Consider the following 21395-nt stretch of genomic DNA (forward strand, 5'->3'; position numbering starts at 1 on the left):
CCCCACATCATATGGGAAGAGGGGAAAGTGAATTTTGTCTCCCAGAAATGCATTAACCACGTCTGGAAAGGCGAATGGGAGAGCAATCCAAAGGCAGAATTCCCCACAGCCCTTCTCACAGAGGAGGAGGTGTTATCTATCCCCCCAGAATATAGAGACTTACAGAAAACTTTTGGGGAGGAAGAAGCGGATGAACTGCCCCGTCACAGACATTCTGACTGCCGGATTGAATTAATACCTGGAGCCAAGCTCCCCAAAGGGAAGATTTACGCGATGGGGACAGCAGAGAGAGCTGAACTGAGGAGGTTCATTGATAAAAACCTGGAAAGAGGATTTATTAGACCCGCCTCTTCCCCATTCGCGGCCCCTGTACTATTCCGCAAGAAAAAAGACGGGGGGCTTCGTCTATGCACGGACTACCGTGGTTTGAACGCGGTATCAGCTACCAACGCATACCCAATGCCCTTGATTAAAGATTTACTGGCAGAGGCCTCGAAAGGGAAATTTTTTTCCAAACTTGATTTGCGGGATGCTTACTTCCGTGTTCGCATAAAGAAAGGGGATGAAGCGAAGACCACGTTCAACACGCCGTTGGGGCAGTTTGAGTATCTGGTTATGCCCTTCGGCCTTCAAGGCAGGCCAGGGGTGTTCATGAACTTGATAAATGAAGTGCTGCATAAACATTTGTTCAAGGGGGTCCTTGTTTATCTAGATGATCTGTTGGTGTACTCCCCCGACCTCCCTTCGCATGTGAAATTGATGAGGGACGTACTGCAAACGTTACATAAGCACAAACTCTTTGCCAAACTGTCCAAATGTGAATTCCATAAAGCACACATTGATTTTCTGGGCTACCGCATCTCGGCAGGGGGGTTGGAAATGGACCCGGAAAAGGTGCAAGATGTCCTGGGCTGGGAGGTACCCCAAACTCGCAGGCAGTTACAAGCGTTCCTCGGATTCGCCCAATTCTACAGGACTTTCATGCCTAGTGACCCTTGCGCATGCTCATAAACGGCAAGCTTGTTAGTGAAACGCAAAAACCCTTCAAGGGTAGGTGGGAGATAAGGAAGATCGCTTTTGTCTACTGCTATCGCTCAGAGCCTGGGAACTACGATGTTTTGGAATATCCAGACCGTTATGATTCCCATTACTTTGGCGCTGTTCTTCCCGGGCGGGAAAGTATCTCATTGGTTTAGAGTCTGTTTGAACTTTGTTCATGTTACCTGCTTGATGTATTGTACGCCATTCTAAACAGAAACCTTGTTAGTGAAACATCCGTTAATAAAGTCATCCTCGTGACTGAGAAGTGACTCATTGATCGATGGTACCCTCACAACTGCCTTCCAAAACTGCCTTCCAAGTGAGCAGCAAGCTCACAAGACACTAAGAGTTCCCTGAGCCAGGATAGGATGGACAGGAAAAAAAAAGAGATACCAGTTGTATATCTCTTTCCACGTGTCTTGTTAGTCCTTTCCTGCCAATAGTCACTCCAACCGCCACCCTCAGGTATACTCCTCAAGTTCTCCAAGACAGATCCTTTCAAGAAGAGGTTCATCATTCACCTCAATTCCTACTTTTGGTTATAACTGTCCTTCCACTACAGGAGATCAGGTGCTTAGTCCCACTGATAGCTCTCCTGCTTTCACCAGGTGTGACTGCCCACTTTATAACTCACTTATTTGTACCTAATGAATCTCATTCCTCATTTCCAACAGTTCTCCTGAGTGCTGGCTGGTGTCCAACAGCAATACTATTTGCACCATCCCAAACACTCTTCTTCTGGAAGTGCTTCAGTTTTAAAGCCACTTCTGGGTCATGGGAAAGGAGGACAGTTTTTCAGGACATACGGTTTATTAATATGATGCTTTGCTCTTTGCTTACTATTAGTGACTGACATTCAGTGGCACTGTTTGCAAATATCAAATAAGCACTTACAAAACAATTACAGAAGATATCAACTACCAGCATGATCACCTAAACCTGATGGATAAATGTGTGTTTCCTTGATACAGTACCAATTAGTTCTGCTTTTATCATTTAGCAGAAGGACATTAGTTTCCTACAGATAGTAATTAATTACTGTCAGTTCAGCTTCACTTGTAAATTTAGTCTTTTACTCTGCTGATATAATTGATTTCATCTCTTCTTGATATTTCTATGGCTTCAATCTACTTGCTCTGAGAAAGGTTTAGAGTAAATAACGTGCACTGAAATCTTAAAAACACTTGCTGGGACTAAGCCCCATTGAATACACCTGAGTAGGGCAGCAGACTTGCTAGGACTGCTTTCCTGGATTAAAAAAATGGTTGCCAAGGGGTCTGGGGGAAAAAATACCCTGTCCCTTTAACAGAGGCTTAATGTGTAGAAATAGGCAGCTGATACTTTTCATGGTACAGAGGTAAATAACATACCATTAAGCCTCTATTAAAGGACAGGATGTTTTTTCTCCAGGCAGTTGGCAATCGTAGACAGAAACAAAGTCTCTTTAAAGAGTAAACAAAGCTATGCTACACATTTCAGTGTTTATTCTACAGCCACAGAATACGGTAGGAAATACTTCCATTTTGCAAATAAAGAGATATAGTAAAAGAAGAAATTTGTCATATTTTCCAGAAGTTAAAGACCAATTTACCAAGACCTCTGCGATAATGACAAAAAACCCAGCAGAAATGCTAAATGCAGCCCTTTAAAATATTTTGGTTTCTGGCAGCTATGAAGCTCCATTGATCTGGTATCTATGAAGCACTACCTTTAAGAGAGTTTTGAAAGTAACCAGCAGAGTTTGTAACTCAAGATATTTAATCACAACAACCACAGTCTCTTTCTCCCTGAAATTTCAGCCCACAATCTTCATAGAGTTTCAGTAAAAAATGTTAAAAGGATCTCAAACTAATTCTCAGATTTATGCAAGGCTGATGGTTGTCTCTTGATTAAGTATTTTAGGCTTAGTATAAAACAGATTTTATGCTGGATTTCAGAAAATAAACAAGAGCAATTTCAGCAGTTAAGTATTTACCCAGACATCATTATGTACACTTCAGTGAAGATTTCTGATCCCAGAGCAGCTTACTTTTCAGACAGTAGTTCCAAACAACACTACTAGTACAACATCACATGAAGTAATACATAGGCTTTTCTGGCATTTCAAAACCTTAAAGTGAGCAATGAAATTTCATGCTGTTTAAAAAGTTGTTACATGTTTGCTTGTTTTAGAAATAATTTGGGGGCCATTTTAAAATGAACAAATATATTGTGGCACAAAGCATACTTCATCAAATCCTAGCATTCTAGGTCTTGGTATGTGCCCAATCTCCCTATATATCTGACATACGAATAAGAAAATATATGACAGAAAAGTACAGTGTAAAGGATTCTAAGATGTAATAAATATTGTATGCTATTCAATCCAAAGCCATAAGGAAAAATGAATTGTAGAGATAGTTTCAATTGCATAGGTATCCTCAGAACTGGGGATACAATCTATACTACTGAGGGATTCTTTTTTACACAGGTATAAGACTGTACTGTAAGAAAATAGTTCAGAAAGATGCTATGGTAAATAAATAAGGACTGTAGGCTATACTACTGTTTACTGTCTCTTCCTGTAATTATGTTCCTACTAGTTAATTCCTGCATTATTTAACATATGTTTAAATGCTTATGCTTCAGTGCAGTTATCAGATTTCTGCTTGGTTTCAAATTTCTGCAATTTAAACTCTACTGCATTATTTATTGGATGTTCCAGCCATTGATCATATTGACTTATACTGTGAAATCCGCCTTGAGTCTCAGTGAGAAAGGCAGACTATAAATAACATTAATGAACAAATTTTCCCCAATAGGCTTTATGTTGGAAGAGCTTTTATGTTGATATTATGTTGATATTAGAGTTGGTTGCACAACTCTACAAGAAAACACTGGTTCTCAAATTTTTAATGAGGATGTAGGGCTGAGAGAGAGATAATAAAATTGTACACATAATATTCACTGAAGTGCTCTAGAAACATCAGATGTGCGTTGAATTGCTGCTAAACCTAGCATGGGATTCTAAGAAAGAGTGGGCAGGCATAATGCTCACCAGCCCTTAAGCATGCTAAGGTAGGTGAAGCAGACCACAGAATGAAGTGCTGCCTCCCATCTCATATCTCAGTCACCTCAATCACCTGTCAAAATCATGCATCATGCCAATCAACTCTTATATGTGCATGTTAGGACAGGATGTATTACCAGTTACAAACACATTTTGCCAGTACAGCAACAGACAGGAAAGCAAGATGAAACACTGATGCCCCCGGCACCATCACCCCGTGGGGACTCCCATTTTGTCAGGACTTGTTATTGTACATGTGCATATCTTCTCAGCATGGGCCTAGGAATGACAGATGGAGCCTGTATTAAACTAATATCAAACAGCAGTGAGTCACACTAAGGGTATAAATGAATGCAGGGCAGCTCGCATTCCGATACCAACATCCCTTCTCCTCATTCTCAGCAAAGGGGTAATAAAGAGTTATCCCTCAACCCCAAATTTTTGTAGCCAGTTTGGATTCATCCAATTACCTCAACTTCACACTCTTTGCCTCTTTACTCTATGGACTCGCTTTGCTTTCTTCCTCCACCTAGTCAGTTTCAAGCTCCTGATGCTATTTCATCCACACTGAGTGCAGCCCCCCCTCCCCCCAACCAGGTTCATATCTTGTTTTCCCTTTTCAGTTTCTCCCTATAGGCAGACAGTTTATTAAGGAAAGATTTTTCGGTTGTTTTACTAAGGCCCCGGTCACATGGCAAAGTTGCCGCGGGAGAGGCACGGATGATGGGCGGATTATCCGGGCACGAGGGCAGCCGTGGCTTACCGCCAACAATGCGAGTTAAAAAACGTTTGCCACAGGCTACCTCCAGACGCCCGTGGTGGGATCGTGCCGGAGCGCGGCATTCCCCTGCGGTCCCTCGTTTACCCGCCGGCGCCGAGGGAAGGACCCGTGGTGTGCCTCCGGCGCATCTGATCACATAATCGCACATCAAACTGTGCAGGGGCAATTAGCCACACCTCCCCCAGCGATATCTAGCCCATGTGACCGGGGCCTAACACATTTTTCTTTTCTATAAACCTCCATTTTGTTCTGCATATTGCTTAACTTGATTTCTGTTAATTAAATAAAACCCTTTTTCTGTTTAAGGACGCTTATTCCCCCTCATTCTTTCAAATGTTGATCTGAATCGGGACCTTGGTATATACATGGTTAAGTTCCAAAATATACTTTGAAGTATCCCAAAATACACGTGTTTGCTCTGTGCTACTAAGGAGACACCTTTGCAAGTTATAGGACCTTCATATGTATGTTGATTTGGATAACAATATCATTAGGCATTTTGCACATATGTGCACTGTTTGGCACATTCCTAGTTTTCCCCTTCTTCCCACTTTGCTGTTTCTTTTCTTCAGCTTAACATCCATTACAATTAGCTCATTGTGCAATTAGCTCATACAATAGCAATTCTGGATCCCCCACATAAAACACTAACTTTGCTCTGACCTTTTTTTCACAGTAACCTATAGGGGTATTGGAAGTCCCCTCCTTTCCACTGTGGACTTATCAAATGGCTCCAGCACATAATTTGCCATGTCAAACAGAATCCTGAGGTGTGAAGACTGGATATCGTGGCTGTCACTGATGAAGTAGAAAGTGATTTATCTGTGAGGCATTAAAGTGTGACTCAGGAGACAACGGCACTTTATAAAAGTGACACCACAGTAATATCCAGGTATTCTTTTTTTGTCTCAGTTGCCAAATTTGTCTAGCTTCAAGTCAAAACAAAAAGGGCTGCTGCACCCGCTGCACAGAAACAATTCGACTTGTGACATTTATAATATCTTCTTGGTGCTCTGCATACAAAATTGTGTCAGGAAAATCAACACATCTGTAAAATGTTTTCCATTGCTAGACTTTTTGGGAACAGCAATATTGGTGATAAAACAGTTTTTGTCAAAGAACCCATATGCCAGACTATTGACAATATTTACTCAATCTTTCTTCTTCTCTGTGTTGAAGCAGATACTTATACTAGAAATAACATATTTTAAAATCTCAATAGGTAAAACATTAAAAGGCAGAACTGTACAAGTTCTTCATAGCCGTTATCACTGTAGTTTCATTTGACACTATCCTATGTTCTCTTGGATTTCCATGTGAACACACAAAGGATCCCATTTTGCACATTAACATTAAACTATTTCCCATTATCATTATTGGCTTTTGATGTACTCAGATCCAAAAGGAACTTAAGAAGGCTGGTTAGTCACTGAACAGTCACACAATTGTATACAAGGTCAGTACTATGCCATCACACAGAAAACACATTATCCTTACAGCGGCCTTATAGGGGGAGGGGGAGAGTGATCCAAGGTCACTCAACAACCTTTATGGCTGAGTGGGGATTTGAACCCACAAGCTTGTCCACCAATCTAACTGCTACACAATTCTGGCAAAAGGACTGTCATAAATAACATTAAATACAAGATGCATAGAATAAGCAAAGAATTTGACAGTAATGGTTTTGCAGGGCAACAGACATGCCATAATATAGTAGTTTTGCAGAAATCTGCTTGGTTTTTAGCAGCATAAATTAAGAAGTGGGTAGCTAACAAACCAATGAAAATCCTAATTATACGGAGTGTTATAAGATGTTTTTCTTACAAAAAAACCCTTAATCCACTGGAGTAACAGTTGACAGCCCTAGTTCCTGTGTTTTACTACTAGGCCTGTATTCTATGTTCTTCATAGCAATTAAAACCACTAATTATGAGAATTTCCTGTATCAAAAAAGATCTAAATGCAAATAAACTATCAAAGAACCTGCTGCATGCTTCTAAGACACAAGGCTGACCAAGAGAAGAAAACTGTCTTTAATCTGCTCCAGAGACAACAATACCTAACACAGCTGCAATCCTCCGCAATCCAGATCATCTGTTATAGTAACATTCCCACAGTGTTAGGACTCTGCCACTCAGATTGGGTGACCATCCTGTCCAAGGATTCAGCATGTTCCTAGCACTCTTTTCATACCCAAATAAACTAATCTCTCTGTACTGCAGAGGTCACTGATATTATGAAAGATGGAAAACTCATTTGATTGGAACTATATTTGATCTGAACTGAGAAACAAAGGGGAACCTCTCTCTTTCACACACACACACACACACACAAACACAGAGTATATACATCCAGACTGTCTAGAACTGGATGCAAGAACTGGATTTAGAAAACAAGTTTTATTTTCTGGACTTTTACAAAAATAACATTTGAACTGGCTTCTCATAAATGATCTTCAGCCATTACAGTAGGGACCAGCAACTCTGAGAAACATCAAAAGAAGCAAGGATTCAGTGACTGTAGGCTAATTCAAATGACATTTTCTAAACATGGAATGACTCCTCTTATAGACTCCCATATTTAAATATCCAAACAGCCATGGCAGAGTCTTGTGATGCCTAAAACACTAACAAATATATAGATGCTGGGAGCAGGTATGGGCTGCACTCTGCCAGGTTTCCAGTTCAGCCACACACAGAATGGTTCCTACACTGAATGGAACTCCATGACTGAGCAGGGATTTGAAACCTTTCTCTTCTAAATCCAGTATGTCCCTTTCCATCTAGAGAGGAAGGAATTCACCCTTTCCAAAAGAAAAGCTCTACACAAAGCATGAACTTGCTTTGCTTTCACTGTTTTATGCATGTAGGTAAACCAACAGTGCATTAGAGAACCTGAAGGATCAGAGACACTGAACGCAGGATCAGTTGGTCATTAATATTTCTTCAGATACTTTGTGTAACGTTTTGTATACTCATGATCACTTTCCATCAAACAGTTAATCACATCACAAAAATATTTCAAACTATTTCTCTGCTTTAAGTCCAGCTTTGTTCAAGTCCTGACGCTAGCATCAGAGAGAGACCTGTGCAAAGCTACTAAAGGGTGATTTTTATGGCACAGATGTCCAACTTTTGGAAAGCAGAGCGTGCTGTCCCTGTGCTTCAATCCTAATGAGCTGAAGTTTATACAGATTTGCTTTATGCCAGCTTTTCTTCACCCTGCATAACTACAGTTAGACCTGGGACAGAATACATGATTTTTAACCTTATATGATACCCACAGCATCCCTTCCTAAAACCCAGGTGTTAATTATCTGCTATTACTATTAGAACTACATACATTTTCTTTTTAAGACAGGGGGATGAAATTATAAAGATTATTCAGGTCAGTGAAATTCATGGACTTCACAATTCCTTGTCCTGAAGGTTTGGGAATATGGTAATCTCGTCCTCTTCTCATCCTCAGGCACAGGATTTTCCCTTTTCTTCTTTCTTGCTGAGCAGCCCCTATAGCTATTTTCTTCTTATCTGTTTGTTTATGGCTGTCCCACTCTGTTGCTTTATTATATATTTTGATGCTTTATATATTTTGATGCTGGCCCAGTCCAAGGACTTGAGAGAACAGACAAAATCACCTTATCTTCTACTTCTGAAATGGCACATGAGAGGCTTTTGGAAGTTTGAAATAAACAAAATGTTTTATTTAACTTAGAGGAGAAAGGGTCAGGTGGAATTAGGGATAGGATGTATGAGAAGAACAGATGGTAAAAAATGAGGTAACTTTGTAATCCCATTAACTCCAGATAATTTGTTCCCAACGTGTAAGTGTTTTTGCTTTTCCACAAGGTCTTTGAAACTTTGAGGAGGCTTTCTTTTCCGTTTCTGTTTAACTTATAAGCAGCCAAGATCATGAGCTAGAAGAGAACTCTCAGAAAGAGACAAGATTTTTCTTCAGAAAATGCCTGTAAAATAAAGCTGATTTTGACTCATGGTGAGGGGAGTTTATCCGTCACTAATTTCACTGCATCTTATACCACTTTCTAAAGGATTTTTTAACAAAACCTGGTTGCATTGCATTGAAAATATGCTAGCAGTTAAGAACTCATCTCTTACAGAAAATTATTTTAAGGATGAACTCTTGCCACTTAAAATTCTGTAGTCCATCTATTACTCTCCAAGGAACTTGATTCAAAGACATGTATTTGTCTAGAAGAACATCACTGTAGCCTGTTCTACTGTACTCTTAGCTACCATGCTTTTTAGAACGTAAATTGTGATACTTAAACTTTTGATGAAACAGAACAAAATGCACACACTCCTTGGCCCACCTTTATTAAAAGGCAAGTCCAGTGGCTTCAGCTGACACGAGTGATCTGTCCAGCTGTTTTTCATATGAATATGCTGGGAACGGATGCCTTGGCATTTCAAAAGAGACTAGTGAAGATAATGTTCTCAATAGGTGGTGCATTGTTTTTATTTTTTTCAAACAGTAAAGGCCAAGAAACCAGATCGTAAGTACATGACAAACAGCCCTCATTTGAAATTCATGAATACCAACAACCTAGGCTGATTACTCAAAAACCAGTAACACGGTTTTATAGTTTCAGAGGGAAGCTGTGTTGGTCTGCAGTAGAACAGCCAGACATGAGTCCAGGAGCACCTTAGAGACCAACAAGATTTTTGAGTGACAAGCATTGACTTCTGAAAGCTTATTAACACCCCCCCCCCCATCTTGTTGGTCTCTAAGGCACTACTGGACTCCAATCTAGCAGCTTTATAGTCGCAACCCTGTCCCTGCTCAGTATTGAGAGGTGGAAGGAAGGAAGGAAACACTCACACCACCTTGTATGTAACAGGCTAAACACTAGCTATTGATACTAGAAGCACTCTCTCCCCAAATACATTGTCTGAGCCAATGTTTAACTTGATGGTTCAATTGCTCGGAGAAAAATGAGACTCTACTGGCTTTAAGGAAAATGAGTGCCAGTTCAGCAGAGGGGAGACTGAGGAATTATAGGGAAGAAAGTACCGTTACCAAAAGTCAAAAGATTAGCAGAAATACTGTCCAGAGGTGGGAGAGATAGCTCAGTGGGGGGAGGACACAGCTGTGAAGTCCTGGTACAACAAAGGGATATTACTGTGACATACAGAAGCACTACATTTTGATGACATTTTTAAAAATTACCTCTATTTTAGTACAAAAATTCTTTTCACTCATTTCCATAACAAATTTAAAACATGATAACCTGGAGAGAAAGCTCTAGGATAAGGCAAAGGCATTTTATCTACTGAAAAGGAGGTCTTTTTAGACTGTTATTGCAGTCATCTAGAATAAACCCTGGGTACATGAATAGGAAATCAGCTGATCTAAAATGCTTTTTGTTGATATTCACAGCATGCTGTTATGGATAATGTAAGGGGTGAGTAGGGAATGGACTTAAGAGCCTCGAGGCAAAGACAACATCGTATCCTTTACACTTTAACATGAACTCTGGAGAATTTGTTCATGTAACATACTGACTTTAACAGCCAAGATTATACATCTGAGCTAATTAAATCAAGGCTACAAAGTGCTTTAATCAGTTTTGGCAGAAAAGCACTTGGATGCTTGGAACAAAAGCAGAGGAAAACCAACTGGCTAGACACAATGCTGGATAAATGCAGTCAACAAAGTAGTTTGGACCCCTGACCTGGATAGCCCAGGCAAGCCCAATTTTGTTAGATCTCGGAAGTTAAGCAGGGCCGACCCTGGAAAGTACTTGGATGGGAGAACTCCAAGGAATACCAGGGCCATGATGCAGAGGCAGGCAGTAAGCCACCTCTCTGAACATCATTGTCTTCCAGCCCCACTAGGGGTTGCCAGAAGTCAGCCATCACTTCCAGGCACATGCGCACATGCATGCACACACAAAATACACACAAAAAAGTAGTTTGGACCCGTTTGCTTTGAAGAGTAGTTAGTATGCATAGTCCAATGATCGCTTGAAGAAGTTTCTTAAGTACACTAACATCAAGGGGCCAAGACCTTCCATACAACATCTCATTTCATGTATCACTAAAGATCTTGTACATCTTGCCTCTTCTCTGACCGTAAGACCTATCAATTAAAATTTATTTGGATTATAACGGATTCCACCCCCCAATTACATTTCAGGACTCTCGAATCCTTAACTCAATGTATGATCACTGATTACACAGAAATATACCCAGCAGTCAGAATGGACAATGAAATCAATATTCACTGGGTTTTGATGGCTGAATTGACTAGATGGAACTGGTCAGGTTCTGATACAACGAAAGCAAACTTATTTATCCAGTTTTAATGAATAGTAGGCATACACCGCAGACTGTGACTGCAGCCATGAAATTAAAAGACGCCTGCTCCTTGGGAGGAAAGCGATGGCGAACCTAAACAGCATGATAAAAAGTAGAGACATCACCCTGCCAACAAAAGTCCGCATGGTCAAAGCAATGGTATTCCCAGTAGTCATGTATGGCTGTGAGAGTTGGACTATAAGGAAGGCCGAGCGCCGAAGAATAGATTCTTTTGAACTATGGTGCTGGAGAAGACTCTTGAGAGTCCCTTGGACTGCAAGAAGAACAAATCAGTCAATCCTCAAAGAAATCAACCCTGACTGTTCCCTGGAAGGCCAGATAATGAAACTGAAGCTCAAATACTTTGGCCACCAAATGAGAAGGGAGCACTCACTGGAAAAGACCCTGATGCTGGGAAAGATTGAAGGTCAAAGAAGACGGGGACGGCAAAGGATGAGATGGTTAGACAGTGTCAGCGATGCAACGAACATGAAATTGAGCCAACTTCGGAGGACGGCGGAAGACAGGAGAGCCTGGCGGGAGATTGTCCATGGGGTCGCGAAGAGTCGGACTCGACTGTGCGACTGAACAACAACAAAGGCATACAAACTATGGACTCCTGCAAATGTCTCAATTTTTTTCATTTCCTGGGTTTCTATAACAAAATGACCCTCTCAGACAGTCCGAGCATTCCACCAGCAGCCAGAAGTAAAGGAACATGATCTTAATGCAGATTTTGGAAGGAGGGGCTAATCCCTCTCTTCCCTGCCCTGGATCTACCTGGTAAAATCCAAGCCAGTCCAGCTGACCAAATGTGCCTAAGCTCACACAGAGGGCCAGGGACATTGGAAGAAAATGTAAATCTCTTCTCCCTGGAAGTAAGGTCAGCATTACCTTGGAATTGGTCCGCCAGAGTGGCTGCAGCGGATGCAGTGTATGGCTTCATGCTGAAGAAGCTTGGGCTGTGGCAGTCTGTTCCAGAGAAGGACCAAGGGAAATGTAAACTATCTTAGGCAATCTTTTATTACTTTTCTTTGCCTGGCAACCTTGAACCCATATTAATGTTTATTTGCTTGTTTGGTTTTGCCGAAATCTCATTGGTCTTTGATAATGCTGTCAAGGGTGGGATCATATCACTCCAGTAGTGAAAGATATGCACCAGCTGTTTCTGGGCTCAATTCAAAGTACTGGCTCTTACCTTAAGAGCCGTAAATGGCTTGGGGTCTGGGTACCCAAAGAACTGCCTTCTTCCATACTGTCCAGATCTCCAGTTAAGATCTGCCTCACATGCTCGGCACTCCATGCCCTGGCCTTCAGAGGTGAGGAAGGTGACAAGCAGTCACTGGGCTTTTTCAGTAATGGCATCGCCTAGTGCCTGTGTTACTCTCTTTTAAGTAAGAGGCCAAAATGTTTCTGTTTAACCAGGATTTTTAATTAGGGGTTGATGTTTTACCACCATTTTAATAGTGTCTTTTAGTCTGGAAACTGGTATTCATTTTAAGCTGCTTAATTACCATGTTTTTATGATCTGATTGGTTGTATTTTGCTGGGTTTTAATTAATAAAAACATAAAACATTGAAAGTTCTTATGCTTTATCTTGTAAGCCACCTTAGGCAAATTCTCTTGAGAGGTGCCATAAAAATAAAATTTCTCTAAAGAAACAAATAGGTACGTGCAGCTTAAATCCAGCCCAACACTTGTAGTGTTTCAGCTTTCCAGTGCCAGCCAACCAGCTACTGTGTGCATTTGCCCAGAGCTGCTGCTTTCAGGGCACAGTTTTTGGGGTAAACCCCATCTCCTTTTTCTAACTGAATGCTTATGTAGAACCTACTCATCCCTTGGGATTTTACTTAGCAGCTTTTTGTACCTTTTGGATTTCTATACCAAATGCAACCTTTTAATAAAACTCTTTAAAACTCTGATGGGGTTTTTATATGACTTAGCCTTAGTGGCTGATCCAGGTAACTCCTCTTTTCAATAAAAGGGGGTACTGCCAAGAGAATTCATGGGGTAAGGGGGATGACATGGGCTCCTGTTAAGTGAAGGTGAACCCTCAAATGCCAGGTTGGTGGTAGTGGTTTACCAAAACCTGATCTATCCAGGAATTAACCAGGGTGGGTAGAAAAGGAAGCAAAAAGTGGGTGAGGGGGCCAGAGCAGTCTGATATCCAAGAAAAGATCTCTGCGTCTGACCTCTTCCACTCCAGGGGCCCTCTGCTTTGCAACAGTGATAATGATGTTTAGTGTATACCAATATTGAGAAAGAGATAATGAACATCTTTAGATAACTTGCAGAGTTAACTTGCAGAACTTGCAGAGACTCTGTCCATCATCTTCAAGGCCTCCTAGAGAACTGGGGATGTGCCACAAGATTGGAGAGGAGCGAATGTTATCCCAATGTTTAAGAAAGGGAAGAAAGATGACCTGGTAAACTACAGCCTGGTCAGTCTGACTTCTGTTGCTGGGAAGATATTAGAGCAGATTTTAAAGGGATCAATCTGTAAGCATCTGAAGGACCACTTAATGATCCAAGGAAGTCAGCATGGTTTTGTCCCCAACAGATCTTGTCAGACCAACCTGGTTTCCTTCTTTGATTATATGACAAACTTACTGGATTGTGGGAACTCTGTTGATGTGATTTACCTGGATTTCAGTAAAGCTTTTGATAAAGTTCCCCATGACATTCTGATGGGCAAACTGGAAGACTGTGGGCTGGACTACAGGACAGTTTGGTGGATAGGGAACTGGTTAGAGGACTACACCCAAAGAGTGGTGGTCAATGGCGTTTCACCAGATTGGAAAGAGGTGTCCAGCGGGGTGCTGCAGGGTCTGGTACTTTTCAATATTCTTATTAATGATCTGGATGAAGGGGTAGAAGGGCTACTCATTAAATTTGCTAATGATACCAAATTGGGAGGAGTAACAAACACCCAAGACGATAGAGTTAAAATTCAACAAGACTTGAATACTCTGGAGAAGTGGGCAGTTGCAAACAGGATGCAATTCAACAAAGATAAATGCACAGTATTACATCTGGGCCACAAAAATGTCAAGCACAAATACTGGATGGGGGATATGTTTCTGGGTAGTAGTGTATGCGAAAGAGATTTTGGGGTAAGGGCGGACTGTAAACTAAATATGAGCTCAGTGTGATGCGGTGGCAAAAGAGGCAAATTCAGTCTTGGGTTGTATTAAAAGGGCAATAGCATTGAAATTGCAGGAGGTCATAGCCCCTCTGTATACTGCCTTTGTCAGGCCGCACCTTGAGCACCTTGAGCGATGAGGATGATCAGGGGTCTGGAGACTGAGCCCTACGAGAAAAGGCTAATAGCCTTGGGAATGTTTATTTTGGAGGAGAAGAGATTGAGGGGGGACTTGATTGCTCTCTTTAATATTTGAAAGGCTATCATTTGGAGGAGGGCAAGGAGCTGTTCCAATTGGCAGCAGAGGATAGGACCCGAAGCAACGGGTTTAAATTACATGCAGAAAGGTATCAGCTGGATATTAGGAAAAACTTTTTCACAGTCAGAGTGGTTCAGAGGTGGTAAGCCTAAGGAGCTGCCTAGGGAGGTGGTTAGCTCCCCTTCACTGACAGCTTTCAAGAAGAGGCTGGATGAATATTTGTCAGAGATGCTTTAGGCTGGTCCTGCATTGGGCAGGGGGCTGGACTAGATGGTCTGTATGGCCCCTTCCAACTCTATGATTCTATAACATGTTCTCTTTCCTCCAACAAAAAACTAGCATTATATTTTAAAAAGCCTTTTTTGGGCAAGGGAGCCAAGGGAACTTCAATGAGCATCTCTGTTTGTTCATGCCATACATGTTTTTTTTAAAATTCAGTAATATTTTTACCCCTATGCAGCTCTAAATAGGTTACTTACACTGCAATCCTAAGTAGAGCTGACTTCAGTGGACCTCCAAGTGTGTGACTCAGCTTAGGATTGCACTGTTAAACCATTCAAAACTTTCATGGCTGTTCAGCAGGTTGGTTCAACTAATCCATAACAGTACAGTACAGTGTGCTTTTCAAACATGCAAGTTCTTACATAGCTTTTAGTCATTCAGTGCCAAACCAAACAGACCTAGTGATGGGCTCATGGCTGGTTACCACAGCTGAACATGGTATGCTTGACTGCTGAACACACTCCCTGCAGAATTCATTGCCCCTCTACATGAGAAATAGGTAGCATTCTAACCTCTCCTTGACAGAGTTACTATTAGTAATTTCTAAAACAAAATGATGTTACAGTTCTGATTCATTCTTAGACATGCCCTACTAAATAGAAAGCAAAGTGAACAATGACCTATATCCAGCTACCCAGTTCTGAAGACTTGAGGCTGCTTATTTTTAAATGGCCTAGCAGTTTTCACTGCCCCCCCTCACCTACTGCAGTCCACTGATTCCCCCCCCCCTCCAAGTTCGTTCCTGGAGAATCAGGTCCTAAGAGAAAGCACATGAGATACAGTGGGGGAAGTAATCAGTGGGGAAAGGAACCAGTGGATATCACAACACATTCTAAAGAAAGCTTAAGTGCCCTTAATGTCTTTAGAATATATAGCTGGATACACACTAATGACCATAGATTCAGATGGGTAGCCGTGTTGTTCTGAAGCAGCAGAACAAAATTTGAGACAGTGGCACCTTTAGAGTTTTATTCAAGGTATAAGCATTCATGTGCATGCACACTTCTTCAGATACAATGAAATGGAAGTTACCCGTCCATACATATAGGTAGAAGGTGAGCAGTAAATTAGCATACAACATAATGGTTTAACAGATTCAAGGACCAAACAAGCTTAGTTTATATGGTTACCATTTGTTTGGGCCAAATTCCAGGGGGACACAGTAAAGGAAATAAATGTGTCCAAATTGGAGATTGATGGGCAGATGTATCCTTAATCATGGAATGCTGAGAGTAACTAACTGAGACCCTGCCATTACATACACAGCTGACTGCCTCACTTCAAAGAAGATGCTGTAAGGTTGCCTCCATTTTATTATATCTGAAGAAGTGTGCATGCACATAAAAGCTTATGCCTTGAGTAAAAACTCTGTTGGTCTTAAAGGTGCCACTGGACTCAAACTTTGTTCTGCTAATGCCCATCGTAAACCAAAAGGAAACATGAAACCCCAAGGCATCTATTTTATACAGCTATGTCCTAGAGGAAGCCATTCCATAACTTTAATCACTAGGTCCTTTTTGAATCTACTTTCTTAAACCCTTCACTACAGCTATAGAATCGCTATTTTATAACTTTAAAGAAAGACTGAAAAGAAAGTTTAAGAAATCTTAACAATATCTGGAAGCTTACAAAACAAAGCATTTTATCTGCAAAAAATTGAATTTAGGACAAATTACCACATGCATGATCCTCCATCTATCTAGAAGCCAACATGCTGTATCCAAAATTATAGATTGAAAAGTGGAGCTACTTGGACATGTTCCTTTCACATAATAGATGGGAATGAAGCTGTGGTGCCATATGGCAAAGAAGAAGTGGAGCCAGAGTAAATACATTTGCTTGTCATTAGCTCAGCTGTAACAGCTGCATCATACTAGATATGTAAAAGGACAGGGTAGTCAACATCTCAATCACATGATTTTTAAAACACTCTGGCATGATAGTAGCTAGGAAAACTGACCACAGAAAGAAACCTTCTCTTTGTTTAATTGAATCGGATAACTGACCTTTAAACAGGAGATTTTTTTCCAGAGCAGAAGCCCAGATGGTCAATGGAGGAGAAATACTAACTGTATCCAGTGTATTACAACAAGCCATGGATTTTGAGGAAAATACAAGTTTCAAAAGAGAGATTTCAGAACATGCTTAGTGTACTGGCATTTCATATCCACAGAAAGCAGATGTGCTCAGTGTAGTGTATGTCAGATGTCCATTTGCAATTATACTAACCCATAAAGGGCTTGCAAGTGCTATTGTAAACCTTATTTGCAGAGTCTCTGCAGGAAGTCGTATCAATACAGCAAGGGCAAGTTGCCTCAAGCACCCCCTCCTATTCTACTTGAAGCTGCTGACAGCAGCTGTGAGCATGGACTTCCTGTGTCACTCCTGCTCAGTCAGGTAGGCTACGGGGCAGTGCAGTTGAGCCAGGAAGCAGTGGTATGGGTGGTGGGGTGGTATGTGCCTCTGCTACCCTTCTGTTTACTTGTATAAGATGTACTGAGAAGCTCTCACCCCTAAAAGGGACAAAATAGCTAAACATGGCCCATGTCAAGCATTTCCTATCATAAGGCTCACAAGCTGGGCTACTTCCATCATATTTTCCTGGCACTGAAGGAATTCTTCCGCATTCTCATTTTTGTCACTCGTTTGTCCATATTGCTTTGGGTTCTTCTCCCCCCCCCCCTTTCCCCATGTATTTTGCTCCCTCTGGCACTACTAGAGGGAGCAAAACACATGGGGGGGGAGAGAGAAGCAATAGGAACACACAAGTGATTAAAAAAAATCAGAATGCAGAAGAGACCACTGAGTCCCAAGACACGCCCAGAGTTACTCCTAAATAATCTATCCTCTGATATTGATGCAGAGAACAGTTACATTTTATAATGAATCAGCTACCTATTCACTGAGCATTCACTGATCTTGAACTGATCAAGGGGAAGCTACTAAGCTCTTGGTAAACACCATGGTGACAGATGCTAATCCACCCTAATGGGGGATTGGAACCATTTTATATCCTATCATCATTAGCAAAAACAAGCTCAGGGAACACTAGTAATACCAATAGCCCACTGTGGGACTTTTCAGTTGCAAATGTAAAAACAAACACAGAATATCCAACCATCAATTTAACAGAACAGAATCAAAGATAATTTGATAGATGTTATCTGCTTCAAGCAGCAATTTTGTTATGAGCTGGAAACTGTTCCTTGTAATGAAAGATAGCTGTATGCAACCTGATCCATAGAGCGTGATTGATGATATGTGGTTTAAACATCATTTGACTTTGTGGGCCAAAATCAAGTGCAGTGTAAATCTTTATTAGAACTATTATCTGGAAAAGAATATATGCTTTCCCCAGTTTCACAGATGTCAGGTTTGAACAGGGGGGAGAGGCAGGAAGCAGCTTCACACTCAAGCCTAACAGACACAAGGTAAAATTATGTATGTGGCCATAGCAGCACAGAGAACATAAGGTATAAGATGATCCAGGGCTTCCTGGATGACACATCTTTCCTCGACTCATTTCAATTTGGTTTCAGGCCTATGTTTGGTACCAAGACACAAAGAGTCTCTACCAGAAGTGGAATTTATTTTGCTCTGCTCTATCACCCATATATATATATATATCTCCTTATATATAATTGAGTAGTGGTCCCACAATGTTCTATGCACTCCAAAATCAGTTGGCTCTGTGATGTGTCAATCACAAGGTGTCTCTATCCACTGGCTGTGTTGCCTGAGTTCTCTCCCACCCACTGCAGCCTAGGCCACTCTTCTCTGATTGGGCCAGCATTTCAAGGTCATTTGCATATGGAAGCTGACAGGACTTCACTCCATTCAGCACCTCAAACTCCCCCCCCCACGAGACAGTTGGAACTGTCAGTTGCATATGGGATCTGCTGTATTCTGAGGTAAAATATGTCCTCATTCACAACACATCACATCCTCTTCAAAAGAAACAAACCCAATAACACAATCATGCCACACCACAAAAAGGCAGATCACACCACAAGCAGAATACCACAAGGCAAAAAATGATAGGAAAAGGTGCCAGCAGTCACCCTATTACTGCCACAGATATGTGGCAGTCAGGGCTGCAGAGCACGGTGGGGGCTGCTGGTGGGGGGGAGATGGAAAGCTGATCAATGATGGGGGAATGTAGGTTGATGCTTGGCTGGGAAGTAGATAGGGTTGCCAACTCCAGATGGGAAAATCCTGGAGATTTGAGAGATGGAGCCTGGAGAGGGTGAGGTTTGAGGAGGAGTGGGGCCTCAGACAGGTACAATGCCATAGACTCTTTCCTCCAAACCAGCCATTCCATAATGGGGAACCACTGTTGCCAATCTCCAGGTGGGGGCTGGAGATCACTCAGAATTACAATGCTCTCCAGATGGCACTGATCCGTTCCCCTGGAGAAAATGGTGGACTGTGTCCTTATACCCTGCTTAGGTTGCCATGGTAAATTGATTCTGAGTGCCCATGGCCTTGGCACTCTCCCAGAGCCTCTTTCTAGCGCTCATTGTACTTATTTCCACAATGGGCCTTATTCCTAGTATATATGTGTTCCAGGAAGACCTCAAGTAGAATATAAAGACAACAGCATTCCCCATTATATTTCCCATCAGAAAGAGACATTCAGAGGTACACTGACACTGAACAAATGGAGTTTGTGGCTAACCACCACTGACAGCCTATCCTCCAGTGAATTTGTCTAATCCCCTTATAAAGATATGCGAGTATCCAAAATCCATAAATTAACTGTGTTAAGAAGAACTTTATCTGTCCTGAATCTACTGCCAATCTAGTTCACGCAGTCATTAATATTATAGGAAAGAGAGAAGGGGGAAATCCTTGCTATCTACTTTCCTGACAATATGCACAACTTTATAAACCATAGTATTTTTTTCAAGCTAATCCCCCCTCCCCTCATGATTCAGCTTTTGTTTTGTTTTGTTTTGTTTTTTTACATTTGTGTGTGTGCGCGCATGCGCGTGTGCATGTTTGTGCCTGTAAGTCATGGTGGCCTCTGGCAACTCCTACTGGTGCACGAAGGACATTCAGAAAAGTAGCTTGGTAGCCTGCCTCTGGCCTCCTGGCCCTGGTATTCTCTGGAGGTCTCCCATCCAAATACTAAGTTGCCAGAGTTAGCCCTGCTTAGCTTCTGAGATCTGACAAGATTGGACTTGCCTTGATTTAATTTTCTGTACATTTACAGCTCAAGGATGTGAGCTGGTCAGATCTAGTTGCAATATTCCTAGGCGGCAGCACCATAAAGGTTTTACAGTGCTGGTAGTTTTATTTTCATACCCTTTGCAGCTGCTTGAGGGAACACGAAACAGCCACCATGCAGTCAAAGTTATTCTGCATTGGCTTCAAGGATGAAGCTTCGTTCTCTCCTAGACAGTATGACCATCTGGGCACAGAGTCAGAAGCAATATTTTGGCATGTCTGCCAAGACTGCACTGTAGAAATGTCTGTCAATGAACTATATTTATTATTACAACAAAACGTCTCCAACTGCTGGCCAGATTTCTAATTCCATTTCCATAATTTTATTATCTCCAGGAGAACAGTTTTCTCTTGAGGGTAATTCAGCAGATAGCAACATCTGATAAACAACTCCAAATAAATATGACTGCTTGCCTTAATCCTGGTCATATTAACATAATTGAATCATGCTTTCCTCTTTGTGACCCTCTATCACTAGTCTCACCACAAGAAAACAATATGATTGTGTCTTTTGACTAAGTTTCAAGAACTGGCCATCTCTGACCCAATAAGACAACAACATTTAATTGAAAGTAATTCAACACTACAGCACCTCATTACTTAGGCAACCCAGTTTCCTGAGTAGTAGGAATGTCCTATTGTGGCCCATAATTATATGGCTCTTATGGGGAACATCCTGTCCCTGACGTTTTAAGTTAAGTTGGAGGCCTTGATAACAGCACAATGGTGATACTAGGACCAGGGCCGACTTATCCATTAGGCGCAGTAGGCACAGTGCCTAGGGCCCACAATGCTTTTAGGGGCCCATGAAAATATTTTAATTTCTTCTAAAGTCAGAAGCAGAAAAATGAATTTTAAGGGTCAAAGGAAATGTTTTAATTTTTTTCTCACATCAGAAAAAAAATGAAATTTTAGGGGCCATGAAAGTTTATTAAATTTTGCCTAAAACAGAAAAAAAATAAAATGTTGAAGTATTTAAAGTTTTATCAAAAATAATTTTCAATATTGATATTATTATGTTGGGAGGAGCCCAAGAAGGCAAAACTGCCTAGGGCCCATGAAAGTCATAATGCAGCCCTGGCTAGGACAGACTGTTGAGAGACAACCCAGTGTAGTAACTGTATGGAAATATGGCCTTAAAAATGTATCCTAGCTAAGTACATGAATAATGACCAGATGTAACTTTGCCTGGCATGATCTGGTCCATGGGGTCGCGAAGAGTCAGACTCGACTGTGCGACTGAACAACAAAAAACTTTGCTTCCCTTCTCCCACGGTTTTTTGCTCTGCCCATT

The 21395-nt window shown here is 41.4% G+C and overlaps 1 protein-coding gene across 1 annotated transcript in view; it reads right to left on the reverse strand.

Annotated features, from left to right (window-relative positions):
• The window catches only part of PID1 (phosphotyrosine interaction domain containing 1), a 40482-nt gene extending 27929 nt beyond the window's left edge, over positions 1–12553 (reverse strand). Inside the window, exon 1 of the mRNA XM_015406303.1 lies at positions 12387–12553. Coding sequence (XP_015261789.1) covers positions 12387–12553 — 167 coding nt within the window. The remainder of the gene's footprint in view (positions 1–12386) is intronic.
• Positions 12554–21395: the final 8842 nt, after the last annotated feature.

The sequence above is a fragment of the Gekko japonicus genome, unplaced genomic scaffold (assembly GCF_001447785.1).
Source record: "Gekko japonicus isolate JY-2015 unplaced genomic scaffold, Gekko_japonicus_V1.1 scaffold1890, whole genome shotgun sequence".
NCBI lineage: Eukaryota > Metazoa > Chordata > Lepidosauria > Squamata > Gekkonidae > Gekko > Gekko japonicus.